This window comes from Bactrocera neohumeralis, chromosome 5 (assembly GCF_024586455.1).
Source record: "Bactrocera neohumeralis isolate Rockhampton chromosome 5, APGP_CSIRO_Bneo_wtdbg2-racon-allhic-juicebox.fasta_v2, whole genome shotgun sequence".
Taxonomy (NCBI): domain Eukaryota; kingdom Metazoa; phylum Arthropoda; class Insecta; order Diptera; family Tephritidae; genus Bactrocera; species Bactrocera neohumeralis.
In genome coordinates, this window is record NC_065922.1 from 70,901,317 (window position 1) to 70,917,926 (window position 16,610).

Genomic DNA, 16,610 nt, shown 5'->3' on the forward strand with positions numbered 1-16,610 from the left:
ACGTTTGCAAGCAACATAAAAATAATAGCAACAACATGAGCGCTGTGTGTTGTGCCCGTTGAAATAATGTCAGCAGAATTAGAAAAGGAAGGAAATGAATGTGCGAGTATGTGTGTATGCCAGTATGGGCAACTGGAAATAGGGACTCCAACAAGAAATAGAGAAAACTCGACTACAAGCGTATGAAAACAAAAGGTAGAAACATTTAGGTGAAAATAAGTGAAATAAGAGTGCTGCCAGCACGTACACACGTACAAACACATATAAAAATATACATACTTACATTTCTATATACATACATACATATAACCATATGTAAATTCATACATATGTACATAGTATGTGTAGTATGCATATATAGTTCAAATATGAGAAATGCAAACAAAGGATTGCATATGTGTGTGTGAATGAATTTCAAAAAAAGAATTTGATTTGCGCGTTTGACAGCTGATTAATAATTTAAATAAAAGAACTAAAATTTAAATGAGTTATTCAAGATTGATTGGGTGCGTGAGTAATTTGTTGGTAATATATTTTCTTTGTTTACATTTTGAAGCAGAAATTTTCAAGCATACATACATACATATGTACATATATACACTATATTATATACATATGTATGTATGTACGTACATACATACATACATAGATAAATATGTATGTCTATAAAAGCGTAGAGATCTATAAAACGCAGCAAATTGCATGAAACTGATTTAAAAAATGTTAAATTATATACAAACGAACATGCATAATTATAAAAGAAAAATTCTTAAAAATTCAATTTACATAATTAAGAATTTCTAATTTATGGCAAAGGCAAAATTTGTTTTTTTTTATTAAATTATTATTTTTTACCTATGAAAATTCGTAAAAATGTCTATTACATAAATAAGAATATTTAATAGCAAAACATAACAATTTTTTGTATTTAAATTATTTTATTTTTTTATTCAAAACTTCTTTAAAAATTCCTCTTACAAAAATTTTAAATAAAAATAATTCATTTTTTAATATTATTATTTTTATAAAAAATGATTCTTAAAAAATTATATTGCATTATTTTTTTACGCCATTTTTTTAATTCCGTTTATAATTATGAAATTTTTGTGCCAAAAAATAACTCAATTTTTTTGATTTAAGTTATTTTATTTTTTATATTAAACACTGCTTTAAAAATTCCTCTTGCATAATTTTGAAATTAAAAAAGAAATAATTTTTTATATTAATATTTTTATAAAAAAGTATTCTTAAATAAATAATTTTATAATTTTTTTTGCCAATTTTTTTTAAATTCGCGTTATAATTATGGAATTTTTAATGCCAAAAAGCAGCAAGAATTTTGTTTTATATAAATTAAATAATTGTTTATATAAACAATTCTTAAACAATTCATGTTACTTGATGAAGCAACAAAATATAGCAAAAATTTGTATTAATACAAATTATAAAGGGTGATCTATTTCGAGGTTCCCAACTTTTTAAAAGAAAAAACACAGAAACTTCTAATTTAATGAGAAATGCTTATTATCATTCGAAAGAACATTCTTTGGCATTTATTTTCAAAAGATCATCATGGTCTATCTGTTGATTTCAATTGTCGATGACTCGTTCGAGAATCTCGACTGGTAACTGGCGAATAACAAGCGTAATGTTTTGCTCCAAGGCCTGAATCGAAGCGATATTGTCCGCATAGGCTTTGAACTTTACGTATCCCCACAGGAAAAAGTCTAATAGTGTGATTTCACACGATTATGGTGGCCAATCGACCGGGCGATAACGTGGAATTATCTGCCCACAGAAATGTTCCCTCAATAAATCCTTTGATTGATGCGATAAGCGGGAATTGGCGCCATGTTGTTGAAACCAAGTGTCACCGAGATCACGAGTTTCCATTTCAGGCATCAAATAGTCGGTTATCATGACGCGATAACCGCCATTAACGCTTACGTTTCACCGGTATACTATTTTTTGAAGAAATATTAACCGATGATTCCTCCGAACCATAAGGCACAACAAACCGTTGTTAATAAAAAAAAATAAAAATAGAAATATGTGTGACTTTCTAGGAGAGAGTAACTTAAAATCACTCGAAAAAATAATCTAAAAAGAATTTTCTAGAAAAAATTCTACATTTCGTACTTGATACCACGAGCTTTCTTTATTATTATCTTTTTTTTGTGCAAAATATTTCCATTATAAATTATATGCATACTTCAAGCACAAATCATACAGTAATAAGAAAAATATTTTATCTCCAAAGCACTGGAAAAAACTCACTTTATTCGCTTTGTAGAAGCTTTATGCATTAGAAATGTTTGATTCCCGACTTTCTGTTTACATTTCTCAACAACTGACTCATTGTTTACTCATACCGCACACAAGGCAGCACATATAAAAGTTTGCTCCAACTGGTTGACCGTGGCAACTAAATGCATGTTTACCTTAAAAATATTAGACGTGAAAAATTCTAACAAGTTTTCAACACATTTTCGTGGCAAAAAGGAATTTTCTGAAGAAGAGAAAGTCACACGCGAGTGACGAGTGTGAATGCATGCTCAAGCCACAATTTTCAACCCCCTGATGGTGTAACAAATTTATAGACATTTATTTTATTTTTTTGGGAATATATGAATGTATGTACGTTTGTATGTCTATTTGTGCAGTCTGCCTCAGGTATTACTTTATTGTCGTAGGTGCACGCACACATGCAGGCGTATCCTTGAAATGCACAATAGGACGCCAACTCATTGCAGTGGCAACCATATGTTGGCCAAATACCAGGCATACATATATGGTAAATGATTTCCAAAAGCAATAACTGTAAGAATTGTTGTTGCCTTAGTGTGCAATTGGCGACTTTGTACTTTGTGTGCAACACGATTTTTTTCTTCGTTCTCAGTGTGGATAAATTAAGTGTGTGAAGGTGAAAACACGTTTACGAAAAGGTAATGAAATTGTGAGATCAGCAGATTTATTAACTGTAAAATATAAGAAAGAAAATTGTTGCTGGAAAATGCATGCAAACATACATATGTACATACAGATATATGCGTGAGCGTGTTGGAAAAGTTGTTGAGTCAGACAATAAAACACTTAACGAGCGCTGAAGCGATTGCCAGCATGAATTCTTTTTTCAAAGAAAAATAATAAATGAGTAATTTATCCAAATAGCACTGCTAGAATGCATGATATAAACGAAAAAATATAAAAATATAATATTCAATAGGCCATCAGTTATTCATTAGATAAAAATTAGTATCGCTCGAAGAAAAAAGCGAGAAAACCCTTAAAAATCTAAGCATTATTAAATAAAAATTCTCTCCCTCGAAGAAAAATGTGAGAAAACGCTTAGAAATCTTAACATCATTCAATAAAAATTAGATTCTCTCGAAAAAAAATGTGAGAAAATCGCTAACAGTCATCAGAAATTTAATAACCAGCTGAGCATTGAATAAAAGTTTGTTGCTCTCGAAAAAGAATTAAATAAAACCGCCACAAATCACTAAAAAAAATTGTTTCTCTCGTAGAAAAAATGTGAGAAATCCGTTATAAATAAACAAAACTATCATAAACGGCCGAGCATTAGATAAAAATTTGGTTCTCTCGAAGAAAAATGGGAGAAAAACTTGATAAATATGAGTATTATTAAATAAAAACTAATTTTTCTTAAAGAAAAATGTAAAATACTGCCAATACTCATCATTTATCTGATCATCAGCTGAAAATTACAAAAAAAAATAGTTTTCTTTGGGGAAAAATGAGAAACCCCGTCATGAATCTGATCATCACTAAATAGAAATTAGTTTCCTCGAAAATATAAGTAAAACCCCCCACCAAAACTCACCATAAATATGCTCATACGAAAGCTCAGCTGAGCATAGGATAAAAATGAGTTGCTCTCCAAGAAAAAAATACTATAAGAAAGTAAAGAAAAATTCTCTCTATCGCTTTAGCAGTTCAGTACTCAACTAAAACCGGGAAGACCGACAAGACTAAATCCGACCATCGGCTGAGAATTAGATGAGAGAAATTATTTTCAGAAGAAAAATTGTGTCTAATTTTTTTAGCGGGCTCTTCAGAATCTATATAATATTGCCGACCATCAGCTGAGCTTTAAACGAGAGAATTAAATGCAGAAGAAAAAATAAGTCCCAAATTTGTGCCATGCTTTTCAGAATTCATAGACCGAACTCATCATAAATCTAAGCATCAGCCGGCAATTTGTGCCCGATATGAATTAGAACCGTTAGCTAAAATAAATTTTCTTAAAAATAGAAATTTTGTTTCATGAAATTTTATTAAAAATAGAAAAGATTTCGGAAAATGTAAACAATTGTTGCCCATTTATTTACCTCTTCCGGCAAAACCATAAATAAAGCACACACACTTCAGCCACTCACTGTGAGAGGAAATACCAATATACATACATACATGTGTACACAAATTCTTACGAATTTCTGCAAATATTTACAAAATTGTGCAAAGTCCATTAACTCCGCATATATTTTTGTACATACAACCACTTTTATGATTATGTTTGCATACTTTTTGAGTCATGCACTCAATAAGCTGCTTAAAATAAATTATTATGTAAATTTAAATATATTTGTTTATTCTTATCGCTATTTAAAACACAAGAAAATGCAGAAAAAACATATTTGCACAATGTCTGCTGGAATCTGCTATCGCAAACGTGATGTGGATACCGCATCCATGTGCATTTTTTCATATAAAAAATATTTAAATAAACGCACATTATTATTGGAATTATTTTTTAATTTTTTCTAATTGGATTTCAAATCCTAATTTAAGAGAAGAAACGCCCTAATGTTCTACACTGAAAGACAATTCGCAAAATTTAAAAATTAATTTCAATAAAATGCGTAATCGCCCTAATATTCTAATTTGAAAGCCATCCAGCTAATTTTTTAAAATATTATTTTTGATTTTTTTTTGTGATTCCTCAAGGCTTTTTATATTTTTTCCACACATGTACATATGTACATAAGCATAAATATTCTCATAATTTTTCTTTATAAATTTGCTATATTGTAAAAGTGGAGTCACCCTGTAAATGCAATTTAAAAGCCAATTGGCAAAATTGAAGAATTAATTTAAATAAAATTTGTATATACAATTTTTTTTAAACAATTTTTCAAAAATATTTTATTATTATTTTTTTGCGACTTTGACTGTCTTTTAAATAAAAGTAAAAAATCTTTCCATACGCTTTTTTTCATAAATGTTTTTAATATTATTATATTTTTTACTGTTTACTCTATTAAAGTAAAAAACTCATTTTACTCAATCCTACACTAATGCCCACGGGGCTTCCGATAAATTAAAGAATCTATTACAGTTCACTGTTTACAAAATAAGAGTTAAAAATGTATTACCTTCATTTTCTACAATTAATTAAAAAAAATTAATTCATTTAAAGAAATATAAATATTTTTACGTACAAAATCTTCTAAATATACGCCACGCTTGCAAAAATTATTTTATAAAACAGTAATTTATAAAAATATATTTCTTACATTTTTACACACAAAATCTTCCAAAAAATTATGTTCTGTGTTTATTACCTATTAATTTGTATTATTTTTTCACGGGGTCTCTGTATAGCAATATACACATACTTAACTACATACAAAAATGCACATTTATGTCAGTTTGTATGTATCCAACAATCAACATCTTTTAATAATACGCATTCTTAAGCAAAATATGCTTATACACTGTATATAATATACTTACAGTTTCGTCCAAAGAATTCACGGAATTTTGTTCTGCAAGACTGCAATCCATATTCCAACAAAACAAAATACCAAAAACCACCGATAAGTAGTGTGCGAGTGTTGTTGTTGCGGCAGTAAAACTGTCGAGTGGGTCGCGCTGGTGGGGTTTGTACAAAAATTATGGCACGTACAATACACGAAATCTTATATTTTTCTTAAACAAAATAACGCCACTGTATACATGTATATATGTAAATTTACATTTCAAAATGTTCACACAAAAATGCATAAAATGCCACACAGTTTCTACCGAACAAATACTGCAACGCGCACAAATTAATGCAACTCAAATATTCATATATAAATATGTGTGTATGTTTGTACGTTTGATAATCGAATTATTTTACATGCACTACACACAATTACAGCGCATCAAGCGCTTGCAATTGGAAGCTGGCTTTCGCGTATCCGGCAGAAGATTGCTGCACAGCGCCGCATTTGTGTGGGTGGCACAGGTATAACTTGCACAGCCACTTAACGAACGCTTGGCCGCTATATGCCTAAAACACCTATGCAGCACTATGTATGTGCGCGTGTGTGCGACGGTTAAGCATATGTGCGTTTCGGTTCCGTTTCGTTTGTGCAATTACTAATTTCCTACGCCAATGCCCACACAAGCGCATACATATACACATAAATATGCCTTAGGCTGTAACATCAAACTCTCGCACACTGGCACACACTTTCAGTGCTTAAAAGTGCAGTAGCGTATTTAATTTTTGTAATATTCCTGTTTTTCGTCTGCACTTTAATGTTATTTTTTTCACATTTATGCGTCGCTGTTGCCGTTGGCAGCACTTTTTTGGGTGTAGTTCATCGTCTATTTGTATGTGTGCGCTTGTGCTTTTTTTGTTGCTTCTACTCCAGTTCTCAATATAATTTTCCTTTTGCCTTTTAACACACGTATTCGCCGTATATTCATAAATGCATTCTTCTTCTCTTCTTCCGCTTTATTAAATTGTCGATTTGCCTGTAATTCGCCCTCCCACACACTCACTCTCACAGTAATTTCTGCTCCATTCGTCCACAATGTATTCCTTTCGACTCCAAAATGCCCCCGTTCAACTTTGTCTGCTTACTATGTATTGCACTGCTTCCTCGTTTTTGTACACCCACTCAGCTCCAATTCAATTCATTCGCCGTTGTCGTTGCCGTTGTCTTCGCCGTCGTAGCCTTTATCGTTTACGCACTTCCACTTCACTGTGTAGCATTTGCGTCCCGCATGCCACACTGCACTTTTACCACCCACTACTACTATCTGCTCTTTACACTTCACACTTTATTTCCTTCCTTTTCCTACGTTCGTTTTTTTTACAGCCGTGCCACAGACTGCTATAAAACTCTGTACTATTTTTCACACCTCTTCGCTGCGACTTTTCCGAATTTCGTTCACTTTCTATTGCACACAAGAATTTTGTTTAAAAAGTCCAATTGGAGTTTGTTAATTTTGTCAAAGAAATTGTAAATGAAAATTTTCACTGAAAAATTTATGATTCAGCCGAACGCGTTGATGTCTGTGTAAGAACGAACCGTAGTTTGGAGTTAAACGAGCTGTCCGAGCAAAACCGCCGCCCCCACAAGCGCTGCACAAGTACTGAATAACCAGAAAATGGTAAAATGGTAGATGGAAGTGGAGTAATATCCGTTGACAGCAACAGTGGCCAAACAAGCTTGACTACTTAGCTGTGTTTAGTTGCTTCATAATTACAAAGCAGCTGTGTTTCATTGGCGCATATTTATTTACGCCGTCTGCTACTGCTGATGACACCAGTCTATGCCGGAAACTTCCATTTACGGCAACTTGTCGCTGCTTGCTTTCCTTTTCAGCTTATTTACGCGTATCCATGGTCGTAGGCAGGTTCTGTTTAATTGTGAGTGCGAACAGTAGCGCCTCAAGTTCGCTGTATTATCTTCTTTTGGCAATGCAATGTCATTGAACTGAATGGCTGGTTTGTTCTTAATGTATATTGTAAATCGCCAAATTAAATAGAGTTATGTATATTTATTTTATTCTAATTGAGAAATATAGCAGGAAATACTAAAATGGAGGCATTTTTTTAATGGGACAACATTGCCGAGCTATATATTTCGGAGAGCACTCATTGTAATTATATACAAATTTTGAATACACAATTAAATTCGCTTTCCCATTCATAAATTATAGCAAAATAGTTATTGTCCAATGTCATAAAATTACAAAATATCATTAGACAAAATTACTAACATATTTCTATAGAAAATTCCACACAGTTACTTTGACAGGCTTTCATTATATCATAAATATACATATATACTACAAGTAATAGTATTTATATTACTATTAGTTAATCATATGTATATACTTGCATAAGCTGATTTAATTATATATGTACATATATAAAATATATATAATGATTTGACTAGCCATCACTCTTCTTTAAGTATTTACAATTGCTTAAATAACCTTACCCATTTGCAAATCCTTTGTGCACCCTGTGTATTATTCAACTCTGAACGTACTCTGTGAATGGCGGCATCGACTTGGCTGCACTGCCACCAGCTGCGTACATATGTTTTACAGTGTCTTTAGAATTAAAGTTTTTTCGTTCTCGGTCGCTAATTCTGCTCGGTCGTGATTTCGCTGTTGTCGGGGGCATTTTTTCAACACGTGAAAATTTAAACCATAAACGGAATTTGAGCATAAATTCACAACATTTAGGCGACATTAGCACCTTTCTAATAATAGTAAACTAAAAAGGAGCTGACAAAACAGAGTTTTGGTAGGTATACAAGTGAACACGTTTTTCAGCACAGTTAGCTATCAGCTTTGGAATTCGTGCGAATTAATTATGAAATAAGTTGTAAAGAAAAAATGTGTGGACTATTGCTATGCGCTGGCGCTGCTGTGTTCCTGCACACCACCAACGTCTTTTCTTAACTTTTCTCAATGCGACGTCGACATTATTGAATTTTCACGGGCGGCATGAACAATTACTACGCATATCTTGTTTTGCTGAAAGAAATTGATGAAAATTAAAAAAAATATGTTGGAAGTATTTTGAACAAAGTGCTGAAAACTTGTGTGGATGTTGCACATTTTAGTTGCTGTAATTTTCCATTATAACTCAACCAAATGTATTTATCATCGTATGTATCCACCGCCAGTTCGTCTTTGTTTCTGCATTCTCGCTTGCTACGTTTTACCTACTTATTTATCGCCGCCTTTCTACATGGTACTAATTGTTTGCGCACATGTGCGTTTTAGATAACCTTGTTGTTGTCATACGGCAATATGGTTGTTGTGGCTCCGGCTACTATAAATGTATGAATATTGGTGCATCAGCCAACTGTTTAAATCCAACGTTTGGTTTATTAACTTTCAAGTAGGGGAAACATGGCTAAACGTTTTAACAACGACACCAAATGTGTCGCTTTTAAGAAGGGTTAAGCCTTTAATCTTGTCTGCTTCAAGCGTTCGGATATAGTTACATACTTCGTTTAATGTTTTGTTAACGTTGTCGGGGGGAAAAGTTTAGGAAAGGCATGGTTTTGTTAGCAAATAGTAAACGTGGAAGCTCTTTGTCGTATTTATATGTACATATATTTACCATTAAGTTTTCTTTACTTCTTAAAGCTGTTAGCTGTGCGTACACAAATTTAGTGAGCGTTCGCTAAATTTGTCAAAATTACTGTCCAAATTTATTAACGAAAATCAACCTTTTCTTTTACTATATTTTAAAAGTAAAATATTTGTGTCTGCGTAAATATTTGTAAACGTCAAAAAAGTTTTAAGAAAGTTTAAACAAAAATGCCTTCTGATGCTAAGAAACGCGATGCGCAGCGTAAAAAGGACGCACGCAATAAGAAAATCCAGCAAATATCATCGTCTAAGAAACCAACACAAAACGGCACACCGGAGCGTGAATTGACCGAGGAGGAGAAACTGTGTGCCAAGCTGGAGGAGGAGGCACGCATCAGTGCCGAAGCGCGCTCTTGCACAGGCTCATTGGCCGTACATCCACGTTCACGTGATGTGAAAATAGCCAATTTTTCCATCACTTTCTTCGGTTCCGAGCTGTTGCAGGACACTATGCTCGAGTTGAATTGTGGACGTCGCTATGGTGTTATTGGCTTAAATGGCTGCGGCAAATCGTCCTTGTTGGCAGTGTTGGGCAACCGTGAGGTACCTATACCAGAACATATTGATATTTTCCATTTGACACGCGAAATACCAGCGTCCACCAAAACTGCACTACAGTGTGTTATGGAAGTGGATGAGGAACGTATCAAGTTGGAAAAGCTCGCCGAAGAGCTCGCAATGAGCGACGAAGATGATGCTCAGGAACAATTGATTGATATCTATGAACGGCTAGACGACATGTCGGCCGATCAGGCTGAAGCAAAGGCGGCGCGCATTTTGCACGGTCTCGGCTTCGACAAGGAAATGCAACAGAAACAAGCCAAGGATTTCTCTGGTAAGTACAAGCACAAAAAATAATACACCCATCGCTTTTGGCTTCAATAATTAACACTTGATTTCCACTAAAGGTGGTTGGCGTATGCGCATCGCGCTGGCTCGTGCGCTCTTCGTCAAACCGCATCTGTTGCTGCTGGACGAACCGACCAATCACTTGGATTTGGATGCTTGTGTGTGGCTTGAGGAGGAATTGAAAGAGTATAAGCGTATTCTTGTGCTCATTTCGCATTCGCAAGATTTTCTCAACGGTGTCTGCACAAACATCATACACATGACCAAGAAGCGCCTAAAATACTACACTGGTAATTATGAGGCATTCGTGCGCACACGCATGGAACTGCTAGAGAACCAGATGAAACAATACAACTGGGAGCAGGATCAAATCGCACACATGAAGAACTACATAGCGCGTTTTGGTCACGGTTCTGCCAAGTTGGCGCGTCAGGCACAATCCAAGGAGAAGACGCTGGCCAAGATGGTGGCCCAAGGTTTAACCGAAAAAGTGACCGATGACAAAGTGCTGAATTTCTATTTCCCCTCTTGCGGCACTGTGCCACCGCCAGTGATTATGGTACAGAATGTCAGTTTCCGTTACAACGAAACCACGCCGTGGATCTACAAAAATTTGGAGTTCGGCATTGACTTGGACACCCGATTGGCTTTGGTAGGACCCAACGGTGCAGGCAAATCCACACTGCTCAAACTCTTGTATGGTGACTTAGTACCCACTTCCGGCATGATACGCAAAAATTCTCATTTACGTATTGCCCGTTATCATCAGCATTTGCATGAACTGCTTGATTTGGATGCCAGTCCGCTTGAGTATATGATGCGTGAATTCCCAGATGTAAAGGAAAAAGAAGAGATGCGTAAGATCATTGGCCGTTACGGTTTAACCGGTCGTCAGCAAGTCTGTCCGATCCGTCAGCTATCCGATGGTCAGCGTTGCCGTGTTGTGTTTGCCTGGTTAGCCTGGCAGGTACCACATCTGCTGCTGCTTGATGAACCTACCAATCACTTGGATATGGAAACCATCGATGCGTTGGCTGATGCCATCAATGATTTCGACGGCGGCATGGTGTTGGTTAGTCACGATTTCAGACTGATCAATCAGGTGAGTAATAACAAAATTGTGTGTTAATAAACTGCTGAAGAAAATCTCTAATCAACTGCAATATAACGCTATACTCAGGTTGCTGAAGAAATTTGGGTGTGTGAGAATGAAACTGTCACGAAATGGAAGGGCAATATTTTGGACTACAAGGATCATTTGAAAAATAAAATTACTAATGAAAACGAGCGAAAGAAGAAATAAAGCATGCATACATACGTATTCACACAAAAGCAAATATAAACTTACAACAATTTTAAATAGTAGGCCAAGCGAATTTGTTTATTTAAAAAATTACAAAAAATATATTAAATAATGTAGCTAAACGGCGAAAGAACCCCTATGTGTGTACAACAAAAATAATTACAATTGAAAAAAGCGGCATAATGGTATAAACATGTTTAACTAAGTAATAGAAAAACTTAATAAATTTTCGCGTAACAAAACGACATTTGTGATTGATTGTTTAAGTAATTTATTATGCACTAAATATCTACTACATATGCTATGCTACAAATAATATTGTGAATGTACTATAAACCAAACAATAACTACAAAGCTGATGGTAACGGCGCTTACGGAATATCCAAAATTTCGATTTAGAAGAATTACAGTGTGAAAAGTTTGTGCTTTACTTTGCCACAACTTAATACATTTTACATACATATTTATTGAATTAACGTTTCATTAAATTTTTTGAAAGCAAACAGCGAACACGTTTAGGTCTTTAGAAATTGAATTGAAATATACTTTAATGTGAACACACACCTATAGGTTATATATTAGAAGGTGAATTTTTTATATTTCAAAGAAAAAAAGAAGTTATTAAAAATGTATTTGATCGGCAAATGAAGTACGCCAATAGCTTCAATAATACATTACCACACCGATTGAAATAAAATTTGCAGACATTCATTAAAACAACAATAAACGAGTTTTATTGCAATTATACAAAATTATTAGCTAACGGGCTGTTGAAATTTCTTAAGTGTTGTCAATGCTGCGTTGACTGCTGTTAAAATTTCTACGCTAACAACTAACCATAAAGAATATTTGCTTTAAATTATTTTTATTATTTAATTAAGTGCACATGCAGTATAAGTGTTTTCATAAGTAATTCTTAAATTAAGTTACTTTCCATGATGGATAATGATATTCAATATTTCTGCGCTATTCTTTCACATATGTACCGTACTACATGCTTATGTGCCTCATTGAGCGCATTAAAATTAACCAAAAATTGCTCCAGCATAATTTTAAAATCTGACATACGGCACTCTTTCCAAGCCAGCACTATTTCTGCTAATTCCCATTTCATTTGCAGCGGTACATAAGTACCAGTGCTATAGTGGCTACCACTAGCAGTCGCCAATGGCGAGCCTGTGTTTGTTGTATTTTCATCATCGAGGTCAGCCAAACGTTCATAATATTCGATTAATTTAATGTGTGAAGGCGACTGTCGCGCTGGTGGTAGATTCAATGCAATAAGTAATAATAGACGTAATATTTCCACGCGTCGCAGTAGATCCGTATACAATTCGTATTGTTTACGTTCACAAATGTTATCCACTATATCATCAAGTTGCTGTAGAGCGCTGAGAAAGTCTTTTTGTTCTAGAGATGCGTGTGCAGCTAACTCCAATTCAAAAATACGATGAGCAGGTGAAGCGAAACTACTACAACCATCGTAGTGTGGTTGCAGTGGCGACATTTCGCGTATTATAGCCGCTTTTAAGACAGTGTCATCAGGACAACGTTCCAAAGCTTGGCAGTAACAACGTAGTGCGCCCTCCGTGCATTCACCGCCACTCGAACGCAATTGTAGTGCGGCATTTGTATTGTTAGCGCGCATGAATGCGCGTGCGGCTTTTAAGTAAGCTTGACATTCATTAACCACATTGCCAGAGGAAAGCTCACACTTGGCCACGCCTAAATGACACATAGCAGCATATTGATAAATGCCAGCTTCCTCAAAGCGTGTCGCTAGCCGTGCAAATTCATCTAACACCTCGGTGACATTAGGTGCAAAGCGCCTGAATTAGAGAGCATTAAAATGATTTTGTAATACATGTAATAACTGGTTGTGCCAAACTTACTTGAATACAATTCTGTCAAATTTTTTAAGTTTATTTGAAACCTTTAAATACTGATCGATTAGTTTTTGTGGATAATTATCCATTTTAATTGTTTATAAAGCGCAACTGTTGTTGCTATACAACTGTCAATACCAACAGCTGACACAGTGTGTTTAATTGTTGTTCAACCTTCCGTAATAAGTCGTGGTATACTTATGAAACACAGCCTATGTAAAAACTAGCCAATTTAACCATCTGTCCCACTTCTACCCAATCCAATAGCACCCATAATTAAATATGCAGGATTTTATAAGCGTCCAGAAAAATGCATTTTATTCATTTAATACAAAAGTATTTAAGTGGTATTAATAGCTGAAGTAAAATTATAAATCATTTAGTTCGTTGACGTCAGCTATTTGCAATTGTTAATAAAAACAAATAATACAATTAATGAAAAATTAAGGTAGTAGCGAATGCGGGTATTGTTCATTGAGACATTGTTTTGTAGACTGCAGTCAAATTTGACTAACCCTTCAAACTTGTCATGCCAGCACGCATAACTTCATCCACTAGCAGTAAGTTGCTAGCAATCACCGAGCAGGAGTTCAATATTTGCTTCTTCACCAAGTAGTTATCATACACATGCATATCCACAGGTTTCATTGGTTCACCTGTCGACAAATCCAATCCAATGGGTTCCGGATTAAGACGATCTTCCTCTGTCAGCTTAACAATAGTATCTTGGGCATCGTAACCGCTATTAATAGCTAGATTCTTAGGAATGACTAATAAAGCCTCGGCGAATGCTTGTATTCCCAAGCGAACCTTTCCCTTAACGGTGTCCTTGTATTTATTCAGTTCGTTATATACGCGCACTTCGAAGGCACCAGCTCCTGGTATAACGCACTTATCCACAAGCGCATTGTTAATGGCACGCAAACCATCACGAATGGCATCTTTAATCTGCACAATAGTATGCTTATTGGGACCCTTGATCAAAATTGTAACCGATTGTGGGTTTTTGCACTCCTCAACAAAAGTGTATTTATTCTCGCCTAGTACGTGTTCGTAAACCACACCAGCGTATCCTAAATGTGACTCTTCCAAATCATCAAAGGAGTTCATGGCAGTACCACCGCAGGCCAAAGCCAAACGTTCCATATTCCTGCGCTTGGCACGACGTAGCGCCATAATACCTTCTTTAGCCAAAGCGTCCAACGACATAGGATCAATACCTTTCTGATTGATAACAACAAGAGTTTTCTCAGTGCCGTCACAAAGTTTGCGTTTTAATGCAATGATTTTCTGTACGCGCTGATCGATAAACTCACGTTCAGCACGAACAAACTTCTCACGCTCTTCGGCAGTTTTATAGAAGAATCCTGAGTTGACTTCAGACTTTTCATATTCCAAAGAAACGTTGCAAGTGAGCACATACGCATTCTCCAAACGTTTTGGCATATCAGGATGACGAGTGCCGTGGTCCATGACAATACCGCGAATAAGACTTGTGTCGGTGGCAGTCTTATGCTGCATTTCCATCAGCTCAACCATATGCAAATCGACCGGTTTATCATCCTTACGTATAGCTAATATAGCATCTACACACACTTCAGTTAGCACATCAGCAAGCGCTGGGTGCACTTTGGTGCGCAAGCTAGTGTTGGCAATACCGATTAAATTCTTCTTATTGATTTCAATAGGAATTTTAACTGCGTCCAGCACTTCTAAAGCTTTGGTACGTGCTTTTTCAAATCCTTCTGTTACAATGCGTGGATGAAGGCCTTCGGTAAGGAAAATATCTGCTTGCTTCAGAAGCTCGCCAATAAGCAAGACAGTTGATGTAGTGCCGTCACCAGTAGAATCATCCTGAGCTGTACTGGCACGTGCTATCATGGAAGCTGTTGGATGTTGAATTTGCATTTCATGCAGCAGCACATTGCCGTCCTTGGTGATTTTGATGTCGCCGGCACCAGATACCAACCTAAAAAATCAAAATTTTCTTTTTAATAAGGTATATGATTTTAAAATCCATGTTCTGCCATGTCATTATTTTGTTCTATAACTTTTATGCGGTAAATTCCATTTGTAAGCACTACCGCAGTTTAAAAATTATAAAAACATTTTTCTTGCGCATGCTTTATAACAAATTTGAAGCAATTACTCAAATCCGCAGGCTAAATGCGCTTTTTATTAACTTAAAAACCTGCATTCTAGAAAAACATAAGTGTTAAAGCATATTGTCGTTACTGCTTTTCGTAAAATATATAGATATGTGATAAACTATACAGGTGATGAAAAGGATAACATATTTTTCTTTGGCACAAGCTTTATAACAAATTCGATGGAAATACTCGAATTTGCAGGCTACATGTGCTTTAATTATATACGAAATCTATAAGAAAAAAGCTAAATTAATAAATAATGTGAACATAACACAGTGTGCAGCATTTTCAATTAATCTTCTATCGGTTTAGGTACATGAGTAATTTTACTAAGTTTTAATAACCCAAAAATATTAAAACAAGTTTTTACTAGCGCAAACTTCTTATAACAAATTCTAGAATATTTCATTTTACAGCCTACATGCGTTTATTTTCATTTAATATCTCTTCCAAAAAATAATAGTCAGCCGTCTGATGACGAATCGTTTGGGTACATAACCTCAAATATTCGTACTGAGGCGGCGGCCTCTCTGAGACCATATGAATATAAAATTACATTTTTCAAAGCAAAATTAACACGGAAATGCAATATATGCATTAAAAAAGAATAATAAATTGAAAAAATGCTTTTTTACTTACATTTTCATTGTTCCCTTCGGACCCAAGTTAGTACGCATCACATCTTGTAAGCCTTTTGCAGCCGAGATATTAATGGCCAAAGCTTGAGCAGCACGTGCAAATTCAGCCTTTGGGTTCAATAAACTTATCGAAGCCATGTTTAATATAAGATTTTAAATAACTTTTATTTAATTATATCAATTAAATCTTCAATAAAATCAAATATTTCTGACACACGTTGGGTACGGCAAAGCAACAAAATTATCGGAATCTTTAACAGGGAAACCAACTAGCAGATGTGCAACCAAAGCAGTGTGTTCAGTGTTGCAATGACAGCTGTCAGTTCACGATGCGGTAATTCGCTAAGTTGAGGCATTTCAGCGCCAC

General features: G+C 35.0%; 4 protein-coding genes and 1 long non-coding RNA gene across 5 annotated transcripts in view; 2 read left to right on the forward strand and 3 right to left on the reverse strand.

The window, feature by feature from the left end:
• Positions 1 to 7,389, reverse strand: part of LOC126758771 (ras-associated and pleckstrin homology domains-containing protein 1) — a 39,536-nt gene extending 32,147 nt beyond the window's left edge. The window contains exon 1 of the mRNA XM_050473150.1: positions 5,758 to 7,389. Within this exon, the coding sequence (XP_050329107.1) occupies positions 5,758 to 5,808 (51 nt within the window). The 5' untranslated portion in view covers positions 5,809 to 7,389. The remainder of the gene's footprint in view (positions 1 to 5,757) is intronic.
• The window catches only part of LOC126758785 (uncharacterized), a 154,701-nt gene that overhangs the window by 108,604 nt on the left and 29,487 nt on the right, over positions 1 to 16,610 (forward strand). The gene's annotated exons all lie outside the window — the stretch shown is intronic.
• On the forward strand, positions 8,401 to 11,816 carry LOC126758774 (ATP-binding cassette sub-family F member 2). The gene is made up of 4 exons (XM_050473156.1): positions 8,401 to 8,557; positions 9,520 to 10,252; positions 10,326 to 11,368; positions 11,447 to 11,816. Exons 2-4 carry the CDS (start codon positions 9,586 to 9,588, stop codon positions 11,567 to 11,569), a joined length of 1,833 nt encoding a protein of 610 aa, XP_050329113.1. The 5' UTR covers positions 8,401 to 8,557; positions 9,520 to 9,585; the 3' UTR covers positions 11,570 to 11,816.
• On the reverse strand, positions 12,277 to 13,615 carry LOC126758780 (uncharacterized). The gene is made up of 2 exons (XM_050473162.1): positions 13,462 to 13,615; positions 12,277 to 13,398 (listed from the first exon to the last, which is right to left on the reverse strand). The coding sequence occupies exons 1-2, from the start codon at positions 13,542 to 13,544 to the stop codon at positions 12,522 to 12,524; spliced, it is 960 nt and encodes a 319-aa protein (XP_050329119.1). The 5' UTR covers positions 13,545 to 13,615; the 3' UTR covers positions 12,277 to 12,521.
• On the reverse strand, positions 13,746 to 16,520 carry LOC126758775 (T-complex protein 1 subunit zeta). The gene is made up of 2 exons (XM_050473157.1): positions 16,245 to 16,520; positions 13,746 to 15,424 (listed from the first exon to the last, which is right to left on the reverse strand). Exons 1-2 carry the CDS (start codon positions 16,379 to 16,381, stop codon positions 13,966 to 13,968), a joined length of 1,596 nt encoding a protein of 531 aa, XP_050329114.1. The 5' UTR covers positions 16,382 to 16,520; the 3' UTR covers positions 13,746 to 13,965.

Coding starts and splice junctions, on each gene's coding strand:
- LOC126758775 (XM_050473157.1), bottom strand. CDS start 16,381: ATGGCTTCGATAAGTTTATTGAACCCAAAGGCTGAATTTGCACGTGCT. Junction 15,425..16,244: donor CCGAAGGGAACAATGAAAAT/GTAAGTAAAAAA, acceptor TTGATTTTTTAG/GTTGGTATCTGGTGCCGGCG.
- LOC126758774 (XM_050473156.1), top strand. CDS start 9,586: ATGCCTTCTGATGCTAAGAAACGCGATGCGCAGCGTAAAAAGGACGCA. Junction 10,253..10,325: donor ACAAGCCAAGGATTTCTCTG/GTAAGTACAAGC, acceptor TTTCCACTAAAG/GTGGTTGGCGTATGCGCATC. Junction 11,369..11,446: donor ATTTCAGACTGATCAATCAG/GTGAGTAATAAC, acceptor CGCTATACTCAG/GTTGCTGAAGAAATTTGGGT.
- LOC126758780 (XM_050473162.1), bottom strand. CDS start 13,544: ATGGATAATTATCCACAAAAACTAATCGATCAGTATTTAAAGGTTTCA. Junction 13,399..13,461: donor TTTGACAGAATTGTATTCAA/GTAAGTTTGGCA, acceptor TCTCTAATTCAG/GCGCTTTGCACCTAATGTCA.